Source organism: Nanorana parkeri, unplaced genomic scaffold (assembly GCF_000935625.1).
Source record: "Nanorana parkeri isolate BGI_ZX_2015 unplaced genomic scaffold, ASM93562v1 scaffold957, whole genome shotgun sequence".
In the NCBI taxonomy this organism is placed as follows: domain Eukaryota; kingdom Metazoa; phylum Chordata; class Amphibia; order Anura; family Dicroglossidae; genus Nanorana; species Nanorana parkeri.
In genome coordinates this window covers 505995-532123 of record NW_017307225.1, presented here as the reverse complement: position 1 = coordinate 532123, position 26129 = coordinate 505995, and the positions used below count along the sequence as shown (strand labels likewise).

The window sequence follows — 26129 nt, the reverse complement described above, 5'->3', positions numbered from 1 at the left end:
AAGCCACCCGATGTACGGCTGATTTCAGCCGATATACGGCTGGAATCAGCTGTACCAGCCTGAAGTGAACAGCCGAACAGCTCACTTCCCTTGGGGTCGGTTAGTCACTCGGCTGCCTACGGCCCGCAGAGGGGACAGCGGAGCCCGGATGGAAGGTAACGGTGCTTGAGGGGGGTGGCGTTGCAAGGGGGGGGAGCACACTGCAGGGCAGCACATACAAGCGATCAGACAGCTATAGAGCCACCGATCGCTTGTATGTATAACAGCCGTTACCGATTGTTTACACCTGTCAGTGTGTTTTGCTAGCACACGCGAGCAGCAAAAAAAAAAAAAGCTGTACATTTACGGCGCCCCGCTAATAGGAGTTTGCCATCCGTCCGTTTATTTACAACGGGCGGACGGCAAGTGGCTAAATAACTTTTCGTGTCTTATATTAAACATAGTTATTTGAAACACTAACATTACCGTTACTAATTGTGAAATAAAGTACACAGCTGTACAGTGTACCTGCTTGAAAAGCATAAGGAATATTTCTAAAATAAATTATTAAAGTAATAGTTCCAAAATCATGACAAGTTCCTAGGTGAGACTATAATCATAGTGGTTTAGTAGATAATGAAATATGTGTACTAGGTAAAGGGTTTCAGGGCCATATGCACAACAGGGTGGATAGTGTCTACAAACATAGGATCACTGTTTGACAAAGAGTCTTGGATTTTATCATATGCTTTTTCTTTGGGGGGGAGGCGGGTGCTTTATTTACAAGTAGCTGGTAATCCAAGCATGGGTCTCAAAGCTCAAGTATTGTATTGAATGTGTGAAAGTACATTGCTATTTTTGTTATATTGTGGTCTAAGTGTCCACATAACAATTTTTTTAGAAACTGTGCAGTCCTGGCACTCTTACCACTGAAGTCACTAATATACTAAGATATACAGTTGTGTGAAAAAGTGTTGGCCCCCTTCCTGTTTTTTCATTGTTTTGCACGTTTCTCACACTTTAATGTTTCACATCATCAAACAAATTTAAATATTAGTCAAAGATAGCACAAGTAAACACAACATGCAGTTTTTAAAGGAATGTTTTTATTATTAAGGGAAAACAAAATCCAAACCCACATGGCCCTGTGCGAAAAAGTGTTTGCCCCCCCTGTTAAAACATAACTTAACATCAGAAGGGTCCAGGACCTGCTACAAAACCTATGTATGCAACCCTTCCCACACCTTCGCTCACGATAGGAGTTAACGGATTATTATAGGTACCTGCAAATCTCATATGCTCTGCCTTCCCTTCTGTCAGCATGGCCTCAGATGCAGTACAGATCTGGAAATATCTCTCATCTTTGCCCTCCCGTACGGGGGGCATTTCGCTCTTCTATAATCTTCTCCAACATTAGAGATCCTTTACTAAACTACCAGCCTTTCTGGCATGGGAGAAAGAACTGGGTGAGACTTTCCCCTCAGAGTCATGGGAGACAGCCTGCGGCTCCATTTACCTCGCCACGAAAAGTGCCGACCTATGGGAGCTCTACCATAAAATAACTCTACGATGGTACCTCACAACATATCGCCTAGCGAAATTCGCTCCGGCCAACTCAGCGCTGTGCTGGAGGGATTGCGGGCAGACCGGTACCCTTCTCCATATTCTATGGAGATGTAAGTCCTTAGCGAGCTACTGGAACGGCATTTTTCGGTGGATATCGACGATAACTGGTTGCCTTACTATTCCTGATCCAGCGCTTGGACTCCTACTCATAGGCATTGAACGCTTCCCGTTGCCTTTCCGAGCACTGGTTGTCCACACATTGGTGGCAGCTCAGCTCACAATTGTAAGGCACTGGAGAAGCTTGGTTAGTGTTTCTGTTCGTGAAACCCACCAAACTCTAACCTTGCACTATGATCTCGAGAGACTGTATGCGATCAAAAGTGGTACCTTAACCTCATTCCACAAAAAGTGGAAATGGTGGATTCCTAAGATATAATGATGTGTGACTCTTCCTCTTCTTTCCTCTGATTTGCCTTCTCTGTCTTTTTCTTTCCTCTCTTTCTAATCTCTCTACTGTATTTCAAGCAGATTATGAGTACTACAAAGCAAAGTCTTATTGTGATTATGACTGTTGTTCTTGCGAATGTATCAACCTCTGCTTAGCACTACCAAGTGCTCGTTTTTTTGTTTCTTTCTTTGCTTATTTTGCTTATTTTGTACTGTTGAGGCACTATCCGTGCTTGATGTTCTAAAACCAAATAAAAATCTATTTTGGAAAAAAAAACATAACTTAACTCTGGTTTATCACACCTGAGTTCAATTTCTCTAGCCACTCCCAGGCCTGATTACTACCACACCTGTTCGCAATCAAGAAATCACTTAAATAATACTTGACTGACAAAGTGAAGTAGACCAAAAGATCCTCAAAAGCTACACATCAGGCCGAGATCCAAAGAAATCCAGGAACAAATGAGAAAGAAAGTAATTGAGATCTATCAGTCTGGAAAAGTTTATAAAGCCATTTCTAAAGCTTTGGGACTCCAGTGAACCCCAGTGAGAGCCATTATCCACAAATTACGAAAACATGGAACAGTGGTGAACCTTCTCAGGAGTGGGCGGCCAACCAAAATTACCCCAAGAGCGCAGCGACGACTCATCCAAGAGGCCACAAAAGACCTCACAACAGCATCCAAAGAACTGCAGGCCTCATTTGCCTCAGTTCAGGTCAGTGTTCATGACTCCACCATAAGAAAGAGACTGGGCATAAATGGCCTGCATGGCAGAGTTCCAAGACGAAAACCGCTGCTGAGCACAAAGAACATAAAAGCTTGTCTCCGTTATGCCAGTAAAAATCTTGATGATCCCCAAGACTTTTGGGAAAATACTCTGTGGACTGACAAGACAAAAGTTTAACTTTTTGGAAGGCGTGTGTCCCATTATATCTTGCGTAAGAGTAACAACGCATTTCAGAAAAATATCATCATACCAACAGTAAAATATGGTGGTGGTAGTGTGATGGTCTGGGGCTGTTTTGCTGCTTCAGGACCTGGAAGACTTGCTGTGATAAATGGAACCATGAATTCTGCTGTCTACCAAAAAATCCTGAAGGATAATGTGCGACCATCTGTTCGTGAACTCAAGCTGAAGCGAACTTGGGTTCTGCAGCAGGACAATGATCCAATACACACCAGCAAGTCCACCTCTGAATGGCTGAAGAAAAACAAAATGAAGACTTTGGAGTGGCCCAGTCAAAGTCCTGACCTGAATCCTATTGAGATGCTGTGGCATGGCCTTAAAAAGGCGATGCATGCTCGAAAACCTTCCAATGTGGCTGAATTACAACAATTCTGCAAAGATGAGTGGACCAAAATTTCTGCACAGCGCTGTAACAGACTCTTTGCAAGTTATCGCAAACGCTTGATTGCAGTTCTTGCTGCTAAGGGTGGCCCAACCAATTATTAGGTTTAGGGGGCAAACACTTTTTCACACAGGGCCATGTGGGTTTGGATTTTGTTTTCCCTTAATAATAAAAACTTTCCTTTAAAAACTGCATGTTGTGTTTACTTGTGTTATCTTCGACTAATATTTCAATTTGTTTGATGATCTGAAACATTAAAGTGTGACAAACGTGCAAAACAATGAAAAATCAGGAAGGGGCCCAACACTTTTTCACACAACTGCATATAAACGTGGTGGGTAATTCAGCTCATAGGAGCTGAACCACAATTAAAATATCAGTTTTTGGATAGAGTAAGCCTTTAATTTTTGGCTTGAAAGCTTGGTTGAGGGTCCACTAGATTGGTCTATATCCTGATCCCAGGTATGCTCTAAAGTTGCCCTGTTTGGAAGGATTTCATAAGAAGTTTGTGTGATCATTATAACATTCTTAAAATTGAATGTATTGAGTATGAAGTGAATTTAATTTAGTAGTTTTATTATGAGGATAATCTGTAATCAAAATAAAGTATGATAAGTAACTTTACAAGTGAGTGATATGTCAATACCAACAGATAATGTTTCCAAAGCTTGACTCAGGAGGTCATTAATTACTTAACTGAAAGCTTCTTCTGTGATATCAAGGTTTACAGCAAAGACATTATGCAACGTAATATTTTTTTTAGATTTCAATGCGTCATTACATTTTGAGTGGTCTCAGTGTGTGTGTGTTTATGTGTGTACTGTGAGGTAGTATGATTTTGCTAGGTGATACCACATGATTCCTTGCCTATTTCATAGTTACACTTGTTGTAGTCAAAATTGTGTTGGAATAATGTGGTCATTATGTAAATATCTAACATAATGGGCAAAAAAAAATAATAACCAAGTCAGTTTTGATGGTAGTGTATTGTTGCAGCTGTATATCTGTGACACATTGTCTAAATTAAATGATAGACTAAAGGCAAAATGATACCAATTTACCGATCGCATGCTTGCTTTTGTGTTCACTTTGCTATCCATTTTTCATTATTTTTCTGATGATATAATTAGCATGTTTAAATACAACAGCACATTTATTATGTGTTCTCTCTTTTACCTTTGAATCTTTTAATCACCAAGATAAATTAGGTACAATTCAAATGGGTTTAGAGGTGTTACAAGGTAATGGAAATTTGTAAGAAACTGCAATCCCAGCTCTTAAAATACTTGCCTTATAAAGAATAATTATAGGCAAGGTAGCTTTTGATTATGATGTATGTGCAACCTCATGTAACCTCTTTAAAAACAAAAGCTTTGATAAAAGGTCTTCATTCAGAAACAACTCCATTAGTGTACAGTGAAGGTTTTGCTGTATAGTTAATGTGCTTTACAAAATAGCTATAAGTATAATTGGTTTCACTCGAAAGTAACTGGACATCTACAGTATTCCAGTATATCTGTTTATTTATGGTGATTAGCTATACCCAGATTTAAAAACAAGATTGGCAGCTTTGGCTATTAAGTCTCGCTGGTGCAAGATTGCCCAGTATTTTTATATGTGGGTTTAAGATGTGACTGCACTTATTTTGTAGCTCACCATTCCCTCAGCCACCACCCACCAGCCAGGCCAGCACCTGTGCGCTCTACCTTCAACCCTGTGCTCCACCAGAGCACAGAGTATGATCTATCCTTAGAGCTGAATATAGAATGCAAAGAGCATATGTGGACCTGGCTCTGAAGAATTTGACAAGGGCTCTTCGAATTTGCAGGTGATATATTGCTGGATTAGGGACTGTGAGTAAATGCCTGGAAGGGGAAGGGGGGGGGGGGGTGTTTATGGGAAGCTAGAAAATTATTGAGTAGATTCTTCTATATGTTCCTTTCTCTTGCCAACTCTACATTTTACTAGTGAGATATATGCACAGGAGATAAATAGTGATGGTCTTGTGCAGGACATGACAAGATGGCACACTAAGGGATACACACAGGCATACAAACTGCCATGCTGATTATTAGTTCAAATCATAGGTCCTAAAGAGTTTGACTGTATACTGATTTGTCTAGGTATTATTAGCAAGGCAGCAAAGCTCATAAACATCTCAAATCTTGGATAACTGGAAGCTTTTTTCCCTTTTAAGATCTGGTTCAGTCATTCTACAGTTTTCTGGTTGGGGTTTATTTCTTCTTTAGTTTAACAAACACAAATTTGGTGATAATGAAAAATTATGATTTGCCTGATTTCATCAAATTCCCAAGTTTCTTTTACCAGTTCACAGGGCTGAAACCAACATCACCAACTATGTTACCCGGAACACCCCTTTGGGCAGCAGTACTGCCATGAGCCAGTGCCTTGTAGCATTGGGCTGTAGTGCTTTCAGCAAGTTGCCCCTTTTCTGGGCACCCCTTTTTTATAGATCAGTACATATCTGCTATATATGTATTGAGAAGAGGTAATTAAGGAGGTTATTATCATCTGGTGTAAAAATATACCTCACCAATAGTGATGAGCTCGGGCGTGTTCGCAAGCGCCTTGTGCCGAGCCCGCCAGGAAGCCGTCAGCGCGCAGCGCCAATCACAGGCACTGAGACATGTTCCCAGTCCGCAGCTGCAGAGATCGGAAAATGTCTCAGTGCCTGCGATTGGCGCTGCGCGCTGACGGCTTCCTGGCGGGCTCGGCACGAGGCGCTTGCGAACACGCCCGAGCTCATCACTACTCACCAATAGGGACACTCTTTTTGACTCAGGAGGAGGATTTTAAGTGGACAACACAATCTTTTTTACCTTCCTTTGGACCAGTTGTGGGTAATATCTGTGGTTTTCCCCTTCCACAATGCAAATGTTTTTGTTTAGTTACCCATTTTTGCAACAGAAGCCATAGCATAAATGATCTCATGATTGTGGCGCTGATAGGGAACATAAATCACAGAAAGAGTGGTTGGAATTGGAATGTAAATGTGGTCCAAACAAAAACAGATATTTTATGTACCACATTAATTTTAATAAAATTCCTGAGCTCTGACTATAATGCCTGTTAGTTTTTCCTTACGCCACTGAACAATGATATATGGACATTTCAAAAGGACTCTTATCCCAAATGAGCTAACAAGCTTGCCTGCATGTCTTATCTCTTAGTCAATTAGCCCAATAAAGGTCTGATTACTATAGATATATCCTAACTATTTACAATAACAATTACTATCCATGTGTGTCAAAAAATAGCTACATTTCATTAATGGTTGTATTTTTATTTTGCTTCTCTGGTATATGGACATTTCAAAGGGACTTTCACTTGAAAGTCCCTTACTTGAGGTAAGGATTGTGCCCGGGTGTTTTATCTTTGGGTCAATTACCCCAACAACACTTCTAAGTTTACCTCTATATCTATAGCCTAACCCTTAACAACAGCTCCTTGTAACTCTATTTATAAATATGTAAGCTTCAGAAACATTTACTGAAAAGGTGTAAAGCCTGAAGAAGGAAGGGATCTAAGACATCCCAAAGTCTTGCATCTTTAATAACTAAAATTAGCCGATAAAATGTATCAATTAACCTCCATGTGTATGTGCTGCATTTGCTGCTATAAAAAGAGACATCAGGAGTCTAACTGATATCCCAGAGATCAAAGTGCCCACCTAATTCCTTCTCTGCAGAGAACCTGAAGTACTTTGGATGTAATACTTCTGGGTTTACAGTGTTAAGCACTATTGCAGTGTCACAAATGGCAACAGCCATACGTCTTCCTGGAAGTGCTCAGAACCGAATTCTTCTCTGTTCACAGTGTTAGAGACATTCCATCTCTACAGATGATAGCAGCCAATGCCATACTTCCTCCTCTGCCAAAAACCACAGGTACTCCGGACGGAGCTATTTCGGGTTTACAGTGTTAAAGAGGTGTCAGCATCCCAATGAACCATACTTTATTATCTGCTATGTGAGCCCCAGTGCTGTTACTCTAACTATATCTGAGTACAGCTGTGTTTTTCCTGTGTTTCTACAGTTAAAGGAATGACAGGGAAAGGGTTAATGAACTGTTGATATAGGGGAAAAAAGCACAATGGTAGCAAAACCCAAAATAAAATATAATTGCATTTTATAAAACAAAATCAGCAGTGAAACTATATATAAAATGCACAATGCATATTTTACACTTCATAAATTGACACCGGTTAGGCAAGTAATCTCTAAAATGTGAATGTTCTGTTGAATGTGTGTGCATCTGTTTTTATAAGCATATTTTGTGGTGACATGATTAAGCAACATAATAAGAAAATGACATACGGCTAAATATTAACAGCTGCCTATCCTGAACATTTATAGCAAATATTTTAGCAACTTATGACACCTATGTTAATATGTGACAGTGCTTGTTCTGATTTAAGAGTTGTTGCTAAGTGTAATGTTGGTAAAGTTGTTGGCTTTAGCTATTGCAAACCTAAAAATCTAAAGTAGGGCATTTGGATACAGCCATGTGAATGACTGTTGCCAAGTAGCAAGAGACTTATTTGTAATAGAGTACAAAATGAGAGAGTCATGTTGCCAGAAAGAGTTAGATATTACAAGATACTGTTGTCATATGGCAAGAGACTGCCATGTTACCAGACATTTCTATGTTACGAAATCCATTTAGACTAGGATTAACTAACAACAACTTACTAACAAAAACATACAAAGCCATCTAAAACTCTGCCCCCAGCAACATCACCAACCTCATCTCCAAATATCACCCAAACCGTCATCTCCACTCTTCTCAAGACCTCTTGCTCCTCAGCTCCCTCGTCACCTCCTCCCATGCCTCCAGGACTTCTCCAGAGTGTCTCCCATCCACTGGACATCCCTAGCCCAATCTGTCAACTTATCTCCTGCTCTGCCCACCTTTAGGCAGTCCTTGAAAACTCATCTCTTTAGGGAAGCTTATCCCACCTCAACATACTAACTGTGCTTTTACTTCTTCCATGAACTTATCCCTCACAATTATTACCTTTTGCATCACTTGCCCCTCCTACTAGATTCACTCACATGCAGGACCTTTCTAACCCTCCAGTATTTTGTAAAGCACAACACAATCTATTGGCACTATATAAATCTTGTATAATAATAATAAACTGCCATTTTACATTTATTGTTTTGGATTTAGTTTTAGATTTTCAAGGTCTGAGCTTAGACATTTAAGTTAAAGAGATGTGCAGGGGTTGGCAAGAGACTGCACCAGGTCAAATACAAAGCTTAAATTGAAATATATATTTTAAATAATTTATTAGTGAATAGAAAGCTTCATACTTTTGTGTTTTTTATATCAGCCTGGAGTTTAGCTTTAAGCACATGGTATAGCACTCAGCATAACAGTTGATTATAAATGATGATTTAGCAACCTACATGCATCTAAAATCTGGCTGTATAAAACAAAAATGTGACACGACTGCTGCATGTTGGCTTAACAGAGTACACTGTTGTTGTGCTGTTCTTAGAGATATGTACAAATAAGCAGAATTCAGTAAGCACAAAAAAATCACATGGTCCTTTTCCTAGTCCAGGAACAGCAAATCATAAAACTATATCAGGTACATTCACTAAAGGGTGAAGAGTTTGGAGGAGGCAGGAGAAGTGAACACTCTAGGCCATAATAGCTGATTTGACAAAATTCTCCAATTCAGCTCACTTTCCTGTTCAGCTATTATGTCCTAGATTGTTCTTCTCCTGCCTTCTCCAAACTCTTCACTCTTAAGTGAAAAGTCCTTTATGTGAAACAATAAATCCAAGGAGGCATTGCAAGACTCTTAATAGCCACAGGTATGTCTCCTGTGGCAGAGGCATCATGGGATTTGTTGTTTCACCACAACAGGAGTGTTGTGGTTGCCTACCCCTGGAATATTCGGTAGCATTCGTGTGTATATAGTTAGTCATTGTTGTCCATATAATAAAATCATTTCCAGGAACACTTCTGAGTTCGTTGCTTTACTGTCTTTGAGGACCACATAACACAAGATTCTTAATTATAGTATATAGAATTCCATTTGGTGGGCAGACAAGAGCGCATTTTATAGTGCATTGGGTCAGAGCTCAATACCTGTGACAAGTCTTTAAACCTTGAGACTGTTCCTTCAAATCTCTACCCTTTTGTAAGTATGCATTTGCTTCAGTAAATAATTAATATGCCCATGTACTATACACACTGTGGAGGGCTTTATGGGAAGGCCTGAAGTGCTTTGCATTCCCTTTATGAGATTGTGTATATAAAACCTAAATCTTTTATCATAATATGAAAACAGTGATAATTTGTTACAATCTCAAATAGTATATTGTAACAGTTTATCACTTGCTGTTGACTACAACGAAAGGTAGCATAGTGCTGAAAGAGATGCGACAAACATTTCATACAAGGTAGTAATCATAAGCCTGCTCACTGTACATGCTGTCACCAAGATTCAGGTGTTTTGACAGCATTTCCTGTAAATTACATTTATTACAATCACACGGGCTGTAAACCAATCCTTGCCCACAAATTGACCAAAAATATAGACCACAAAGTCCGGACGATTTATAATATCTGAGTGTACATTCAAAAGTCAACTCCAAGCAACCAGCTCAACAAGTTAATGAACTGCTAATCCTGTGCAGGGGCCAGTGGTTTTATGTTTAATTAAGAAAAGACACTGACATGATCAGGAAGGCAATGTATAGTGTATATACTGTATATAGCTCTATATATATCTATATATCTATATATATATTTATTTATTTTTTGGTAGATAAAAAAAAACAAGAAGACAACATAAACTAGATGCGGGTCACCTTACTAGTATGTGTCAGTCTTTTAAAAACTCAATTTCTGTGTATTATTTGTAATTATATATGTATAGGGAAGCCATATTGACAGGCTCACAGAATTGGTTTGCTTTTAGTACTACGTATCACAGTGCAATTGATTTAGCCAACTCGCTGAAAAAGCACAGGTTCTCTTTACCTATTGTAATTTTTCTATCTTACTTATAAAAGGTTTATGTTTACTTCGCTAGTTAGCTTTATTTACTTTGTATGTGTCTAACCTCTCATCTTGAGTCAAGGGGATATAAGGTCACCTGAAGTCTGGCAGTTGCTGTTGGCCTTCTGACTCTTGTGTGCAGAATGTGAAGTCAGCAACTGTCAAACTTCAAGTAATGTTTCACCAGGGACTGAGCAGTTTTAAAATGAATGTTCAGATTCCTACTTTTCATGGCTGGTTCTCTAAGGCCCGGTTCCCACCTGGGCGTTTTTCCGTGCGTTCGTACTCACGGAAAAACGCTCAAACAGGGAAATGCCATTATTTTCAATGTGCATGGTTCCCATCTGGGCATGGTTCCCATCTGTACGAACGCGCGGGAAACCGCCCTACGCCCAAAGAAGTACATGTACTTCTTTGGGGCGTTTTGGTCGGGTTAGCGGGTTTTTTACCGCGAATCGCGGTAAAAACGCGCGACAAACGCGCATATTCAATACTCCTAGGTGTGAACCCAGCCTAAAAGCTGAACTCCTGGGAACTAAAAAAAGTACCCTCGCAATGCTTAGGGTACCATTAAAAAGCACATTTACTTGCTGTATCCCTCACTCTCACTTGCTCCTTAACTCTGTGTGACAAGTCCCCTAACATTGCTTCTATTTGACATTCTGTCTGCCAGCCACACACTGAATCACAGCACACAAACCGCCCCCCCCCCCGGGGCGCAAGGCTCCTGACAGGGGTTGAGTCTGTTGGTCCACCAACCCAAAGGAAGGCCGGTGGACCCCGATCCTTTGAACAGGTCCCCTCACAGTACTAGGTGGGGGGCTCTCCTGAAGAGAGACCCCTAGGTTGGGAGGAGACAGAGAACCCTATATTAGGGCACAGAATCTCCTCCCCACATCGGGAAAAGGCCCTGAAGGAACCTACACCCTCCGCATCTGTGGGTCAAAATGTAAAATAAAAAAGTGCCAAATCATGCATATAGTGCTTAAATAAGCTCCAGTCTACAGGTATGCCATTCAAAAGAAGCATCCATATAAAAAGACTGTGTGGTGTTTTTTAATGTTCTGTGACCATGGATGACATGGGAGCATTTGGGGTAATGATGAACTAACCCTTTAAATACTTGGTCGCTTTAAAGAAGCACACACATTGCACATCTTGTAAATATGCAATATGGTAAATGTCTTTCATGGTCAAATAGATCAGCTTCGTGAAACGTTTTAAAAGGGTGTTAAGAAATCTTGCAAACAGCAGCGAATAGCTCAGAGCTGCATCAGCTCCGGTTTGTTACTTTTCATATACATGATTAAGGAGAGAACGTAAGCCTGCAGACACTGACAAAGGCCACGTAATCCAGAAAAGTTTGTTTGTATACACTATCTGTTACATTCAGGACTCACTGGGAGAAATGCAAATCTAACATTGCTTGTCTCTTATGTAAGTCTGTAATCAGATCTGGTATGTGGTTGGTTTCAGCCTGTCACTGCTGCAGTGAATTTCATTCAGCAAGGCCGCTTCGCATAGCATATGACTGCAAATCTTCTCTTTCATACATTACAGTAGAGACCTTTGTGTGAGCAATCATTTAGCAGCTTAGGAGGCAACAGGGGGCCCAAAACCAAGCCTTGTGTGTGAGTGCAGGGAAATAAGAATTTAGGAACAAAGGATAAAGAGAAAACATGACAGAAATTAACAAAATTAAAACAAATGTTGTCAATAATATTGCACTTTTGTTGTGTTTGTATATTTAGGTGGAAGTTCAGCATATGTTCTCGAACGAATCCTTCTTTATCGCCTAATCATTATGCTCCTATTGTTTACATTCAGTGAGCTGAACTCTGTTGTTGTCACATATTATAGAACATTTAACAGTTTTCTAGCTATGGAAAATTCTAGAAAGCCCTTAGAATTTAGGGGATTATCTTTTGTAAGCACTAACACTTTTATAGCAAACGCAGATGAAGAATGCGGTTGTAGTTAAATGAGATCACCACTCCAAATCTTGAATGCAGTGTTGTGTACGGACTATGTTGTGAAAAATATTTACAGCCGCAGCATGCGAACATCTACACAAGTGCATCTGTCAGTCCACACTGATCCTGCTGATGTGCTTGTTCTGATTCTTCTGTTAGAAGATTTCTCCTCAAAGGCAGTGGAGATGACTCATTAGTCTTAACTAGCTTAGGCAGAGCAGGCAGAAAGAAAACAGATCAGTGTGGGAGCTTAACCGTGGGGCTCTTCAGAAAATTATATTTACACATCTCCATCCAAAGCTGCAAGTAATGGCTTTGGGAGGGGCCCTTAAAGTGATATTAAGGTCAAAAGGTTTTAAACTATTTCAAATGCTGATTAAATCACTTCCAAGGGATGTTGCTCCTTGACTGCAGAATCAGCCATGCCCCTGAGCACTGATCCTGATATCCTGTTTTAGGGTGGCTCCTTTCCCTTTCAGGGTCCTATGGAGTCACCCTGGTGTGTGCTAGTAAGCTGTTTGTGTCTCCACAAATACAAACATAGTTACATAGTATTTAAGGTTGAAAAAAGACACAGGTCCATCAAGTTCAACCTTTGTGTGTCTGTGTGAGTTGTGCGTTCATGTGTATATGAGTCCCTGTGTGGTCTAGTATTTAAGAGTTCCTGTTCCCCTGTATATGACGGTCTCTTAGGATGGTATCTAATTGATTTTTGAAGATACACAGCAAGGAAGTCCACTCCCCTGATCCTCACTCTTCCTTCCTCCTCCCTTCTTCGTTCTCCAAGCTTGTAGATGGACAACTGCTCTAGACTGCTCTGTGATCTGGTACTGGACAGGAAATTTAGAGAAGTGGAGGAGAGAGAGTTGGAGCCAGCTGTATGGAAATATGATGACTGTAAGGGGTCTATTCACGAAACTGCCGAGGGCAGCCGAGTGAATGAACGATCTGAAGTGAAGTGAGCCAAACACTGTTTGGCTTTTCACTTCAGGCTGGTACGGCAAATTTCAGCCGCACATCGGCTGAAATCAGCCGTCACTCGGCTTGCGTTGTCCCTCAGAGGTACCGAGCAGAACAGAAAAAGAGTGAAAAAAGTTAAAAAAGTAAATAGCAAACGATTGTGCGGAGCTAGCAGTGACAGCTAGCTCCGCCCCAATAGTTTTCTATTGTCAGGCAGCTCTGCTGCTGTCAAAAAAAAAGGAAAAAAAACTCTCCCGGGCACTCTGGGAGCCTACCACTCCCGGCCGCCCCGGAGAGAAACACAGCTGTGTCTTTTTTATCTTTATTCTGACACGATCGATGTCAGAATAGAAAAAAAGAAAAAAAAGAAAATTTCCTATTGAAAAGCATTGGGACATTACTATTGGCTATTTCAATTTGCAATAGCCAATAGTAAACTAGAATTGTTCCCACCCTCTGCTGATGGACCTGATGGGGAACTGCAGCAGAGGGCGGGTACAATGCTAGTTTACTATTGGCCATTGCAAATTGAAATAGCCAATAGTAATGTCCAATGCTTTTCAATGGGAAAAATCTTTTTTTCTTTTTTCTATTCTGACATCGCTCCGTGTCAGAATAAAGAAAAAAAGACTCAGCAGCGCTTCTCTCCTTGGCGGCTGGGAGAGTTAGCTGTTTGGAGATCAGTGTCCCTGGTTAGCAGTTAACCAGGGACGCTGATCTCTCTGAAAGTGGCCGGAGCCAGCCGTAAGATCACTGCTGGCTCCGCCCAGCTGTCAGAAGCAGGCCGAGCGGCACGGCTTAGCCGAGCCGATGCATATGCGTTCGGCTCGGCTGAGCGGCTCGGCCATGATCGGGAGCTGTACGGGCTATTGTGAATAGCCCGTACAGCACCCCCTCGGTTCTACTGAACCGAAGGGGTCCTGGGGCCGAAGCTAGCCGAGGGATCGGCCGAAGCTACGGCCAGATCCATCGGCAGCTTCGTGAATAGACCCCTAAGTGTTTGGACAAGCATTTAAAGAAATATTTTGCTGGCAATGTATATTGTTTGATCTGGATTCATTGTTAAAATAAAGTTTGAGATTTTAATACTACTTTAAAAATGAATTATTTTCTAGTAGAAATGAAAGTATTAGTAAAGCCTCAACGTTAATTCCAGCAGCACTTCCATATAGATTATTCTAACACATTAGAATTTACAATTCCTTTCCAACACATGTCTGTGTGTTAATGCCGCATCCTTCTTTCAGGTTCCAGTGCACCGCTTCCATTTACTTCCAGGTAGCACACATTCATAATGTCAACAGTTAGAAATAATGAGATGGCATGTCCCATCAATCTATGTGCTACTGCACATACATGCCTTTATTCAAAAGACTTGCTCATCATGGGAACTCTGTCTGCTGCTACACACATACAGGCAGCATGGACTACCCACAGAAGCCTTGCGTTCTACTCCTTCTGCGAGGGAAGTGATTGACAGCGAGCAGAGCCTTGTAAGCTGTTTGTCAATTACCTCTCCTGGAGGAGGAGCAGAGGGGGCGTCTTCTATGTCTGTTGGTGCAAGCAGCTTCATCATGGTGCACAGTAGTCGGGTAGCAAGCACGGGAGGGTGGCTCCATTGTACCCTGCAAGGCAAAGGGTGCACCCTGAAACAGGAAAGCAGGGGCAGCGTATAGCAGTAGTAATGCAAAAAATAGGCTTCAATATCATTTTGTTTTTGCTGTTGGATAGATTGGGGAAGGGTTATATTGCTTTCTGTAATCCAGATGGCAAAATAAACACATGATTACTGGGCCTGATTTACTAAATAATGGGTGTATTTACACAGTTATGTGTGTAGTCTAGTCAAATTACCCAATTGTATCCCTACTGTACACAAATGCAATGCCCTCAGAGATGCACGTGAGCACATCACGTGCAGCTCATTTATTGTGCTCTGCTAAGCAGAACAGGCTCCAATGTTCAAAGGTACGCCAGTAAAGTTAAAGTGACATTAAATCGTCAGATTTTTTAACATAAACCAATTCTGTAATGTGTGCCTTACTGTAATCCATGGTAGTTTCCCTTCTCTTTGCTGCTCTTCCTTTTAAATCCTCATGTCTTCTCATGCTTGGGGAGAACTTCCCTTTGCAGCTCATGGCCTCTTCCTGTAGTGCTGGCTCAGGTTACAAGCCTATACAAACGTATACACAGACACCGTGTATCCATTCCTGAGACAAGGCAGTCTGCTGCAAAACAGAAGTTCTGCAGAGCATGAGAACAGATACAGATTTAAAAGGAAGAGCAGCAAAGAGAAGGGAAACAACCATGGATTACAGTAAGGCACACATTACAGTATTGTTTTATGTTAAAAAATCTGAGGGTTTAATGTCACTTTAATCAAATCTAGCACAAAACTAGGATTTTCTCTACTGATTTTGGAGCCATCTTACATCTGTTAATTCTATTGCATTCGCTTTTTCTGTAGGAACAATACAGCATGGAATGTGCACTGATATGGCTAAAAGTGAACGTAAAAAGCCAATGAGAATAAAAAAGCCATAGCGCTTGTTTCATTGAAGAAAGTAATACGCATGCACAGAAGTAAACATACACAAAAGGGCTATGGCAGGCATCTAGACACAATGTTATCAATTTGTTTACACTGCTATAATAGAATGTTTGTTGTAATGTTAAATATCTATACTTTTTTGTACTGTCAGCATGGTGTATGGTTTTTGTTTTTTTCAGCTTCTTGGCTGGTGCATGCACCTTTCATACCTAAGTAAGTAGCTCTGGTGCTGGTCACTTTTTGTTATAGCCATGTTTATAACATACACATTCCTCAATGTAACAAATCTGCACATAAGGCATGCCTTTTTGGATGGCCAATGAACACGGCACATAAGGACTTGAAGGTATGCGGTAAACAAGAGTGTATGCTTTACTAGATCGGTTATAGTTCTAATTCGCTGGGTGTGCGAAGGTCAAAACACTTATTCTAACCCCCAAAAGAAGCAATTATCTTTCTAGCTGATGATGTGAATGTACAATATGTAAAGCACTGCATAAATTGTCCACACTATATACATATCTGTAAAAAAAGTAAAAAAATAAAAATAGTGATTTCTCTCTGCTCTTGTACTTTTTATTAACCTCCCTGGCGGTATTCCCGAGTGTGGCTCGGGGGCGGAGCCGGCAGGATATTCAAAAGTGCAAACATGACATTTACACAGAATACACACAATACAATGTAATCTGCTATAATTACATATATTTATCAAACTGTTTCACTTCAATTTTGTCCCTAGAGCCTTGTCTAGTGCCCTGCCTGCAATTTTACTGTACTCTATTGACTGTGGTGCGGATCAGGCAGCGCCCCCAGAATTCCCATTTTCTGGACCATTTTTTTTATTATTATATTTTTTTGTAATTATTTATTATATTATATGATTTCGTGTTTCAAACTTTATCATACCCGGGATGTCTACTGGACTCTTGTTCTGACAGATTTAGTGAGTTATTCCTAAGATTTACTAAGAATTACAGGCCTACAATATAAAACAACAAATTGCCATGAAAAACAATGTACCGCTTTGGCATGCTAAAATCCTGAATAATCATACCGCCAGGGAGGTTAAGTAAACCAGGCCCATTATCTCAGTGACACAGGAGACGCCATCTCTATTTTCAATACACAGAATAAAAACCTAGCAAAGGTTCTAACTCTTCCCCATTAAAAGGGGTCTAGTCAATAAAATTCCAAATGTATGGCCAATTTAGAGCTAGGTTAGCAGAGTTATCTGGTCAGCCAGTTCTTTATCAGAATTTTGTGAGTTAAAAAAGCTGTGAAAAGAAAAACTAAAAGCAACGAAGAATAACTAAGTGCAGGATTTTTTTGTTTGCTGTGCAATATTGTATTTATCGGCCGAAGCTACGGCCAGATCCTTCGGCAGCTTTGTGAATAGACCCCTTAGTCTAGTTGATATGAATGATGTGCTGCTTCAGCATTTATTGAGACAAATCCTGCATGCACAATATCTTGAATTGAATATCATAAATTTTCTTTTTTAGCCATTTGAATGGTCAGAAATAGACATGCATTCACTTACGTTAGTCTATGAGTTTTTCACTGTGTGTAGTGTGATTTAGCTCTTTTCTATAACATGATTTGTATATGGTGGTTTAACAAACAGAGTAAATGCTACCATTTTTAAGATCACCAAAACACAAATGTCGGTCTAAGGCCTGGTTCACACCTGTATGTTTTGTAGCGCGTTCAACGCTCTACGAACGCTCTACACACCGCTCAAACATGAAAATCCCATTGTTTTCTATGGGTATGGTTCACACCTTGCTGTATTTCAGCCCGTCTGAACTCGCTACAAAACACCCTACGCCTGAAAAGGTGCATGAGCTTCTTTGCGGCGTTTTTGTCGAGCGTTTCCATTAGGATACAGCCAAGTAGCCCTTGGAAACGCGCGTCTGTCGTATGTTTTTTTTACCGCGAACCGCGGTAAAAACATGCGTCAAACGCACATATTCGATACGCCCAGGTGTGAACAGAGTCTTATTTGAAGCTATTCTATGCTGTTTCATTATACTGTTTCTAAATCCTCAATCCTGATATCTAAAGTATGTAACATGCCTTACCTAATGCAGCACAAGGTTTGATAGATAACTCTATATGCATCAATATTTAGCTTTGCTAATAGGTAATATAAGTACAGAGGTCTCTGGCTGCCAAGCCACGGGAGAAAACTGCTTTATAGACTGAACATAATGAACACACACTGCTTTTCCTCATCTTCATTAACGCTTTAAATGTTAAATCCATAAAATTAATGAATGGTTTTCCTTTGGATACAATAACAGTGATGCGTTTTTTATTAAGTAGATTTTCCCTAGTTTCACAGCCAGGATACATTCATAAATGGTCCCCTTCAGTATGAAATAATAACCTGGCAGCAGCACTGCCTACTTATTGCAGCAGGGAATGACTAAAAGGAGTATACAAATGGCAGTGGTATAGTCATGTGTGATCACTTCTGTTCCTACTCATAGAATCTTAAAGAGGACCTAGCATCAGATACATTTCTTCATGGTAAATGCATGCATTCTAAGTAAGGTGCAAGGGTGACACTTCCAGGTATTTATTACCAATCACAGAGATTCAATCACTTATAAGCTAACTTGGTCTGGTGATCAATCCCTAACTTTCAGCGGACAGTAGACATGTGCGATTCGGTTCGTTACGAAATTCGTTTTGTACTAATTTTCGGAAATTCGGAGATTCGGATGCATCCGAATTCCGAATTAAAGCTAAGACGAATGCAAACGAATCCGAAATTCCAGATTTCCCGAAATTCGTTATTAACCGAATTTCGTTGCAGCAAAACGATATTAGGAAAAAAAAATTACAACATTTACCTTCTCCAACATTTCTATGGTTAAAGTACAGAAGCAATAGCGTTTTAATGGGGAAAAGTTAGAACCTTTGCTAGGTTTTTATTATGTGTATTGAAAATAGAGATCCCGTCTCCTGTGTCACTGAGATAATGGGCCTGGTTTACTTAACCTCCCTGGCGGTATGATTATTCAGGATTTTAGCATGCCAAAGCGGTACATTGTTTTTCATGGAAATTTGTTGTTTTATATTGTAGGCCTGTAATTCTTAGTAAATCTTAGGAATAACTCACTAAATCTGTCAAAACAAGAGTCCAGTAGACATCCCAGGTATGATAAAGTTTGAAACATGAAATCATATAATATAATAAATAATTATAAGAAATTATAATATAATAAATAATTACAAAAAACTATAATATAATAATTAAAAAAATGGTCCAGAAAATGGGAATTCTGGGGGCGTTGCCTGATCCGTACCACAGTCAATAGAGTACAGTAAAAGTGCAGGCAGGGCACTAGACAAAGCTCTAGGGAAAAAATTGAAGTGAAACAGTTTGATAAATATATGTGGCGCTGTGGCGCCCGAAAACAAAACTAAAAGCCGAATGCCGGCATCGGCCGGGCGAACACAGCAGAGGTCACTGCGGGCTCGCAGGGACAAGGTAAGTGACAATTTTGCGCAACCCCGAGTGTGGCTCGGGGTTACTGCTCTTGGTACTAAAAATTAACCCCGAGCCACACTCGGGAATACCGCCAGGGAGGTTAATAAAAAGTACAAGAGCAGGGAGAAATCACAATTTTTATTTTTTATTTTTTTTTACAGATATCTATATAGTGTGGACAATTTATGCAGCGCTTTACAGCGCTTTTAAAAGGTTAAGGTCGCAGGTTCTAGTCCCGGGCAGGTAGTGTAATGAATAAAGATTTTTTTTTATTTGCTTTTGAATTGGCATTCTCCTATTGACCTAAATGACTAAATGTAATTTTTTTTTCTCATTTTGCTATTGGACGAGTTCCGTTGCAGCAAAAAAATTTTTTTTTACAGACTGCAGAAAAAGGAGCGTGAGGTTTCCCCCCAATCCATACCAGACCCTTTAGGTCTGGTAGGAATGTTAGGAGGGACCCCCCCCCCCTTATAACACAATGGGGATAAGGGCCTCTTGGATTCCCCCCTCCACGCTGCGATCCGCCAGCGCTGACTGGCGGATCGGACGGGGGAGGGGGCGGGTACAGTTGGCCCTGCCTCTAGATAGGAAGAGCCAGCTGTCACTCACGCAGCTGGGCGGATCCAGACATAATTGCTGGCATCCGCTTCAGCTGCGGCGTCTCAGTATACCGCGAGCTGTAGCTCGCAGTATACTGAGCTTAGGGTGACAGGTACTGAGCTTAGGGTGACAGGAGGACGCTAGTTTGTGTCCTCCCGTTACCTTAAGGAGAACTATGGGGAAAAGCCTTAACCCCATAGTTCTCCTTTAATATCACTTCAGGTTAAATTAGTACAGCTCCTGTGTTTACTGGCTAGCATTTAGTTTACTGAATGTTTTCTTGTTCCCTAGAATTAGTCTTTAAAGAATACATTAAGTTAGCTTGTGAACTGTGGCTGTCTTATGGTGAAATACAGAAAAAAAAATCAATACTTTTTATGAAAGTTTATTTTTTTACAGACTTTACAGCTAGTCTCACTCAGCCTGCATTTGCTGGTATTTGATTATTTTCTTTTTCTATTTAGTCTGTAAAGTTGTGGACATTTGGAAAACTTGACATCAGCTGCTTCACAAAAGTATGCTGGAACTTCCAGCTCCTTGGCTGCTGAAGGGCCACTGCTTGGCCAAACTGGATTTAGAGGTTCATGGGTTATTAATTTTGCCAATTGATTACTGTTCCATTGATTTATTTTTTTACTGAGTATTGGTGGTGAAAGTGTTTTGATTAGAGTATTACAGCAGCTACATTCTGAGAGATCAAAAACATGATGCATTCTCTATTGTTGTGTTTTTTTTAGTGCTTGTTAATTTTTCAAAATTGTGCAAAATGATTTGTTTAACATAATGCATGTTAAAATTAAACATTATGTGATGTGCTCTACAATCACCACAAAGTTTAGTTGTGTCTTCTTAGATGTAGGTCTTTTTGTGTTTTTATTACTAATCATGATGATATTACCCGCTTGGAGTGGTGACTACTTTACAACACACACAGAGATCATGGGGAACAAAAGTAGCCACCCTCCAGAAGAAAGGACAGTGTCAGCACCAATTCAGAGATGATTGGAGGATCTACAGCCAAGTAGAATTAAAATATTTTTTTTTTTATTAGATAAGTTCCTTGATTGCATTTTTAAAATTTCATTTAGGAGTTTAGTGTCACTTTAAGCGCCGATTCACACCACAAAGTCTGCGTTCCAGAGCTTTCGGTCTCTGGAACGCAAGCCGGCCGCCTCCCTGTGGGAGGTGGTGTGGTGGTGCATTGAAGTCAATGGCACCGCAGCCACGCCCCCCACCCACAGTGTGATAGCCCGAAACCAGAATGCAAGCACAAAATCAATGCAGAATAATAATTAAATATAATCGGTGACAAACAAAGAATAAAGATCAGAAAAATGCAATCAATTTGATAACACAGGTAGTAATGCGTAAAATGTAACCACAGGATATTAATTCAAAATATAAATGTAACCAAATAAAATAACTTTTTAAATGTAATGGGTATCTTATCAGTAGATCACAAAATAAGGAAACAAAAGGTTCAGAATTGGCATGTGACTTCTCCCAGCAACAGATATTCACAAACTCAAACTTTTAACAGCGCATGGGCAATATTTGTCCCATCATGCACAGGGTTGGCAATAAGCCAAGACTACATTCAAAGTAGAGACAAATTTCCACCAATTGAATTCAATATATATATATATATATATTAGACTAGACCATTGACTAGAAACTGAAATCAGTTTCCTGGAGATTATACAAATGTATATAACAAATGTATATATTTATCTCCCAAGATTGAAAGACATAATTTGTACTGCAGTTAAAAATTATCTCAAATCAATCCAGATCCTACAAGAACTAAATGGTCTATCCGAATATATATATATGTGGCTAATCAATTCCCGACAGAAATATAGAAATTTATACTTTACCAGAAATGTAAAATTAGTTGTCTGAAAGAAGTCAACGGTCACAGTTCAGAAACAAGGGATTGTCAGGTTCTCTTTAGTTCAGTTTCCTTGGACAGCTGTCCTCAGCTTCCGACCTATACCCTTAGAATGTATTTCCTTACTGCCTCCTTTTGTTGGAATTCGGATCTCTTCTGCTGGCTCCTGCTACTACCTTTATTCCCCCCCTGGAATGTGAGCTTGGTTTGGTCTTCCACGTGATTATTGACGTGACTAATGACGTCAGATATATCATTTTACCGTATACCTCTCCTTCACAATCACCACCAGGGGGCACTATTGTTCTATATAAAAGTTTAGATAATTTCATTTAATTTTACTATTTTCTAAAGATCTTGTTGAAAGATAACCTCTGACCTAAGCTATGGACAAAGCCATAACTATGGGGAAAAATGACAATAACTGATAACACCCATCAGACTTGTAGTCTGCTTAGAGATATACAACTTTAAGAAAATCTACCAAGGCACTTACCATTCCTTCTCCAAATACTTTGAAAGTGAGGTAATTAGTTTCAAGACCCAGTGGCTCTTCACACATTAGTTTCACTGATAAAAGGCATTTATATATCAATTCTATGTACTCAAAAATATAAAACCCCCATATTAATAATACATACTAATATATTTCAATGGGTACACCCAAACAATATATAATGAATATAGTTTGGATATTATAAAAGTACATGTATAAATATTTACTTGAAATTAGTCATATAGATTCTGCATATAATATAATAGCATTATTGCTAATATCTTCCCAGCAATGAATAGTAAGGTTTAATAAGCAACTTTTAAATAAGCCCCATCTTCTATTCATTGAGAGAAGAAAAAATAACTCTTTAGACATTCCATTGTCCTCAATAGAGGCATGAAAGTCATCATTCTTAACCTACATAGGCTGGCACCATCCTTAACTGATGTGCGTCTGAGACCCCCACAATTTACGACCTGTGAATGTTTATACTAACATTCCTAACTCTGCTGTGAGAGTCTTTGTCCAGGAAAGAATATACTCGCATTGACCTTCTTTGCAAGCAGACAAAATGGCTACCAGTATGCCCATATACAAATCTGTAAAATAATATGTATAGACCTTTGAAATTGATTCCTTTCTGCCCAATAGTTCAGACAGCTGGAGGATCGGAGCGGGGAGAGGGGGAATCCAGCCCCTCCCCTGTCACGACAGAGAAATGTGACAGGATCGAGAAGTGAGCGAACGCCGGTATGTGTTCGCTCACTTCCCGATCTACTGAGCCGACCTGTGACAGTCTCATTCTCAAAGGTCAGCTAGAACTATGAGGTGAGTGAAAAGCACTCACCTCATAGTTCTCCTTTAAGCTTCTCAGAACTAGACACAGGTGAATTCATATCCCCACCTGGTCTATTCATATCCCCACCTGGAACCTATACAGTTGATTATAAAAAAAAACCCTCTTGATTTAATTCTATCACTATACAATAAGCCACTAATTTAATCATAGTATGTTCATTCTCAATCCACTAATTTAATAATTTATACTAATTTGATATGATGTTGCTCATATTTCTTTCTTTCTACAGGAAGCTGTTCTGTCAGGTTTTCCCCATATTTATTTAACATCTTCCTCTTGTAGCCTTCCCAAGATAGAGATAGATTATCATTTAAACAATGTGAATATCACAGCAATGTGACATAACATTCCCTACAGCTACATCAGAATGAAGCAGTTTATTATCATTCTCTAATTCATTTCACTTGCATTGAATTCTAATTTTAATCTGAAGAACACGGGCAGTGGCTTTCATGTACTGTTCTGTAGGAGCATCTTGTGATTCCACTTATCACAAAATAGTGTCCTAATATAAAGATGTGTGAGTCTTTTGGTAACGATTTTGCAATTAAAATGGTCTTGTGCTTTGATTACCATGGGAATTTTTGTTTTGTTACTGTTCTACTGTGTCCTGAAATTAAATTAACATTTTTGGTGAGCCTCAGTCTATGGCTTTAGTGAATTCACGCTCAAAGTAGATTTTTCATTAACTGTATTCATTTTCCATTTTTCTGGTTTAAAATTGTATTTTATGATTGGTTCCAAAGAAAACGTGCAAAAGATATGAAAATATATCACCAGGGGACTATAACATGAGCATACAGTAGTCTTATCTCAGCTTCCATATGCTTTTATGTTTATGGGAAGTAGATAGCAAAGGCCAGCCCAGACTTTTCTTACTTGGAAACTATTGGTGGCTTCAAGGAGAATTCCAAGGCGTTCTAAGACCCATCTAGATATTTAATCCCTCTAGAATGTTTAAGATTTGCCTTGAGGCCTACTTTCAGCTCATGTGTAGCCCTACAGGCCTTCATCAAAGATGTTTAAAATACCTCTGTTGGACTCCAGTATACATCAGCACTTCCTTGCATTAGTAGCCTGGTCATCTACATCATATTTCTTCCTTATATTGCTCATATGTGATTTGCCACTGACATTAGCTGTGTGGGAAGTAACATGTATGAATACAAGCTACAGTTCTATTTCTCTCTTTTTAAGGCACTGTATTATTTAACATTTTCTCTAAATGTAAGCTTACATTGATCGTGTAATTTATTTGAATATGTTACATTTCCTTTTTTAAATACCCTGAGACCCCCAGTCAGTCTTAAATGCAATTCAAATTGCAGTACACTAAAACATCTTTAAAGTGTCTTACAGAATGATCTGAGGAATGGGTGTTTTCTCGCAAACTAAATGGCTGTGATTTCTATGCAGTGTGACATGTGTCTTGGTCAGACATGTTTTCTGCACTTTGAAGGGTGCTTGATTATGCCAAATTTCTGGGGGCAAACATCCTTTATTTGCATGTGTTACGCATAATATTAACTAGTGTTTATGTCTGTTTACTTCTGTATCTACCAGCTGCACTATAACTACTAAACATTAAAAGATGTGCTGTAATACCTAGCCCACTTAACGAAAGCAAGGTTAAAAGAGGAATACATGACTTCAATAGCTGAGAATTAATAATTTAAAGTCCAAATGACCAAAAGTCCTATTTCCCCAGTCTATCAATTTGCACAATAATTTCAACAAGTATCTTAAAAACATAGAATTTTATCACTTAAACCACCCACTCACTTCTCTAGAAAAATCTGTCCTGCTTCTTCCTGCAATGGAAGAAGCTGAATTCTTACCTTTCTAGTGAGTGGTGAGTGATATCTTTGCTGTCTTCATTACCCCCGAGCTACTGCTATTCAACATTTCTGGGTGTGTCGGATAGAGTGACCCCTGTTGGGTAACGTGATTCTTCGAGCTGGTTGTTAGGTCACTACTGGACACAGTGGCCAACAGGAGGAACCATGGCACTGGTGCCCAGAGCTGATGCAGACAGTGAAGATTTAGGGGGTCTATTCACTAAGCTGCCGAAGGATCTAGCCGTAGCTTCGGCATTTCCTTCGGCAGCCTGCTACTGACTGCTGGGCGGAGCCAGCCGTCATCTCACGGCTGACGCCGGCCACTTGCACACTCAGATCAGGGACACTGATCACCAAACAGCCCAACTCTCCCGGGCGCTCCGGGAGTCTCCTGCTATTAGATAGAGAGAAACACTTTCTCCCAGAAAGGTTTACTCTGTTAGAACGAGCAGAGTAAACCTTTCCCTGCTCTGTTTTTTTTTTCTTCTGACATCGTTGGCTGCCATCAGAATAAAAAAAAAAAATCACCCAAATCACCCTAGGAATGCATAGCTAGATTCCTATTGGCTATTTCAATTTGCAATAGCAAACTAGCTATTACACCCGCTCACTGCTGCTGTCAATCAGCAGAGGGGACCTGAAGTTCTCCATCAGGTCCCCTCCATGGTGATTTTTTTTTTATTTTGACGGCAGCAGAACCGGAGCTGTCACTGCTAGCTCCGCCCAATCGTTTTCTATTTTATTTTTTTCTACTTTTATAACTGTTTTTCTTGTTCGGCATCTATGAGAATAGTCCAAACAGCAGCGAGTAGCCTGCTGGATGTTCGGCTTAGACGATCCAGATGTTGGATCGGCTAAGTCGAACTCCTTCTGCACTTCGGGTACGGCTAATTTCAGCCGATATACGGCTGGAATCAGCTGTACCAGTCGGAAGGGCATAGCCAAACAGCGTTCGGCTTACTTTGCTTGGGGTCGGTAAGTCACTGGGATGCCTAAGGCAGCTTAGTGAATAGACCCCTTAATTTTCTGCGTGCCAGATAGGTCGGTATTCAGCTTCTTTTATTGCATGTAGCAGCTG

At 40.0% G+C, this 26129-nt stretch overlaps 1 protein-coding gene across 1 annotated transcript in view; it reads left to right on the top strand.

Annotated features, from left to right (window-relative positions):
* Positions 1–1548: 1548 nt before the first annotated feature.
* RORB (RAR related orphan receptor B) overlaps positions 1549–26129 on the top strand; it is a 128392-nt gene continuing 103811 nt past the window's right edge. The window contains exon 1 of the mRNA XM_018566523.1: positions 1549–1655. Coding sequence (XP_018422025.1) covers positions 1549–1655 — 107 coding nt within the window. The remainder of the gene's footprint in view (positions 1656–26129) is intronic.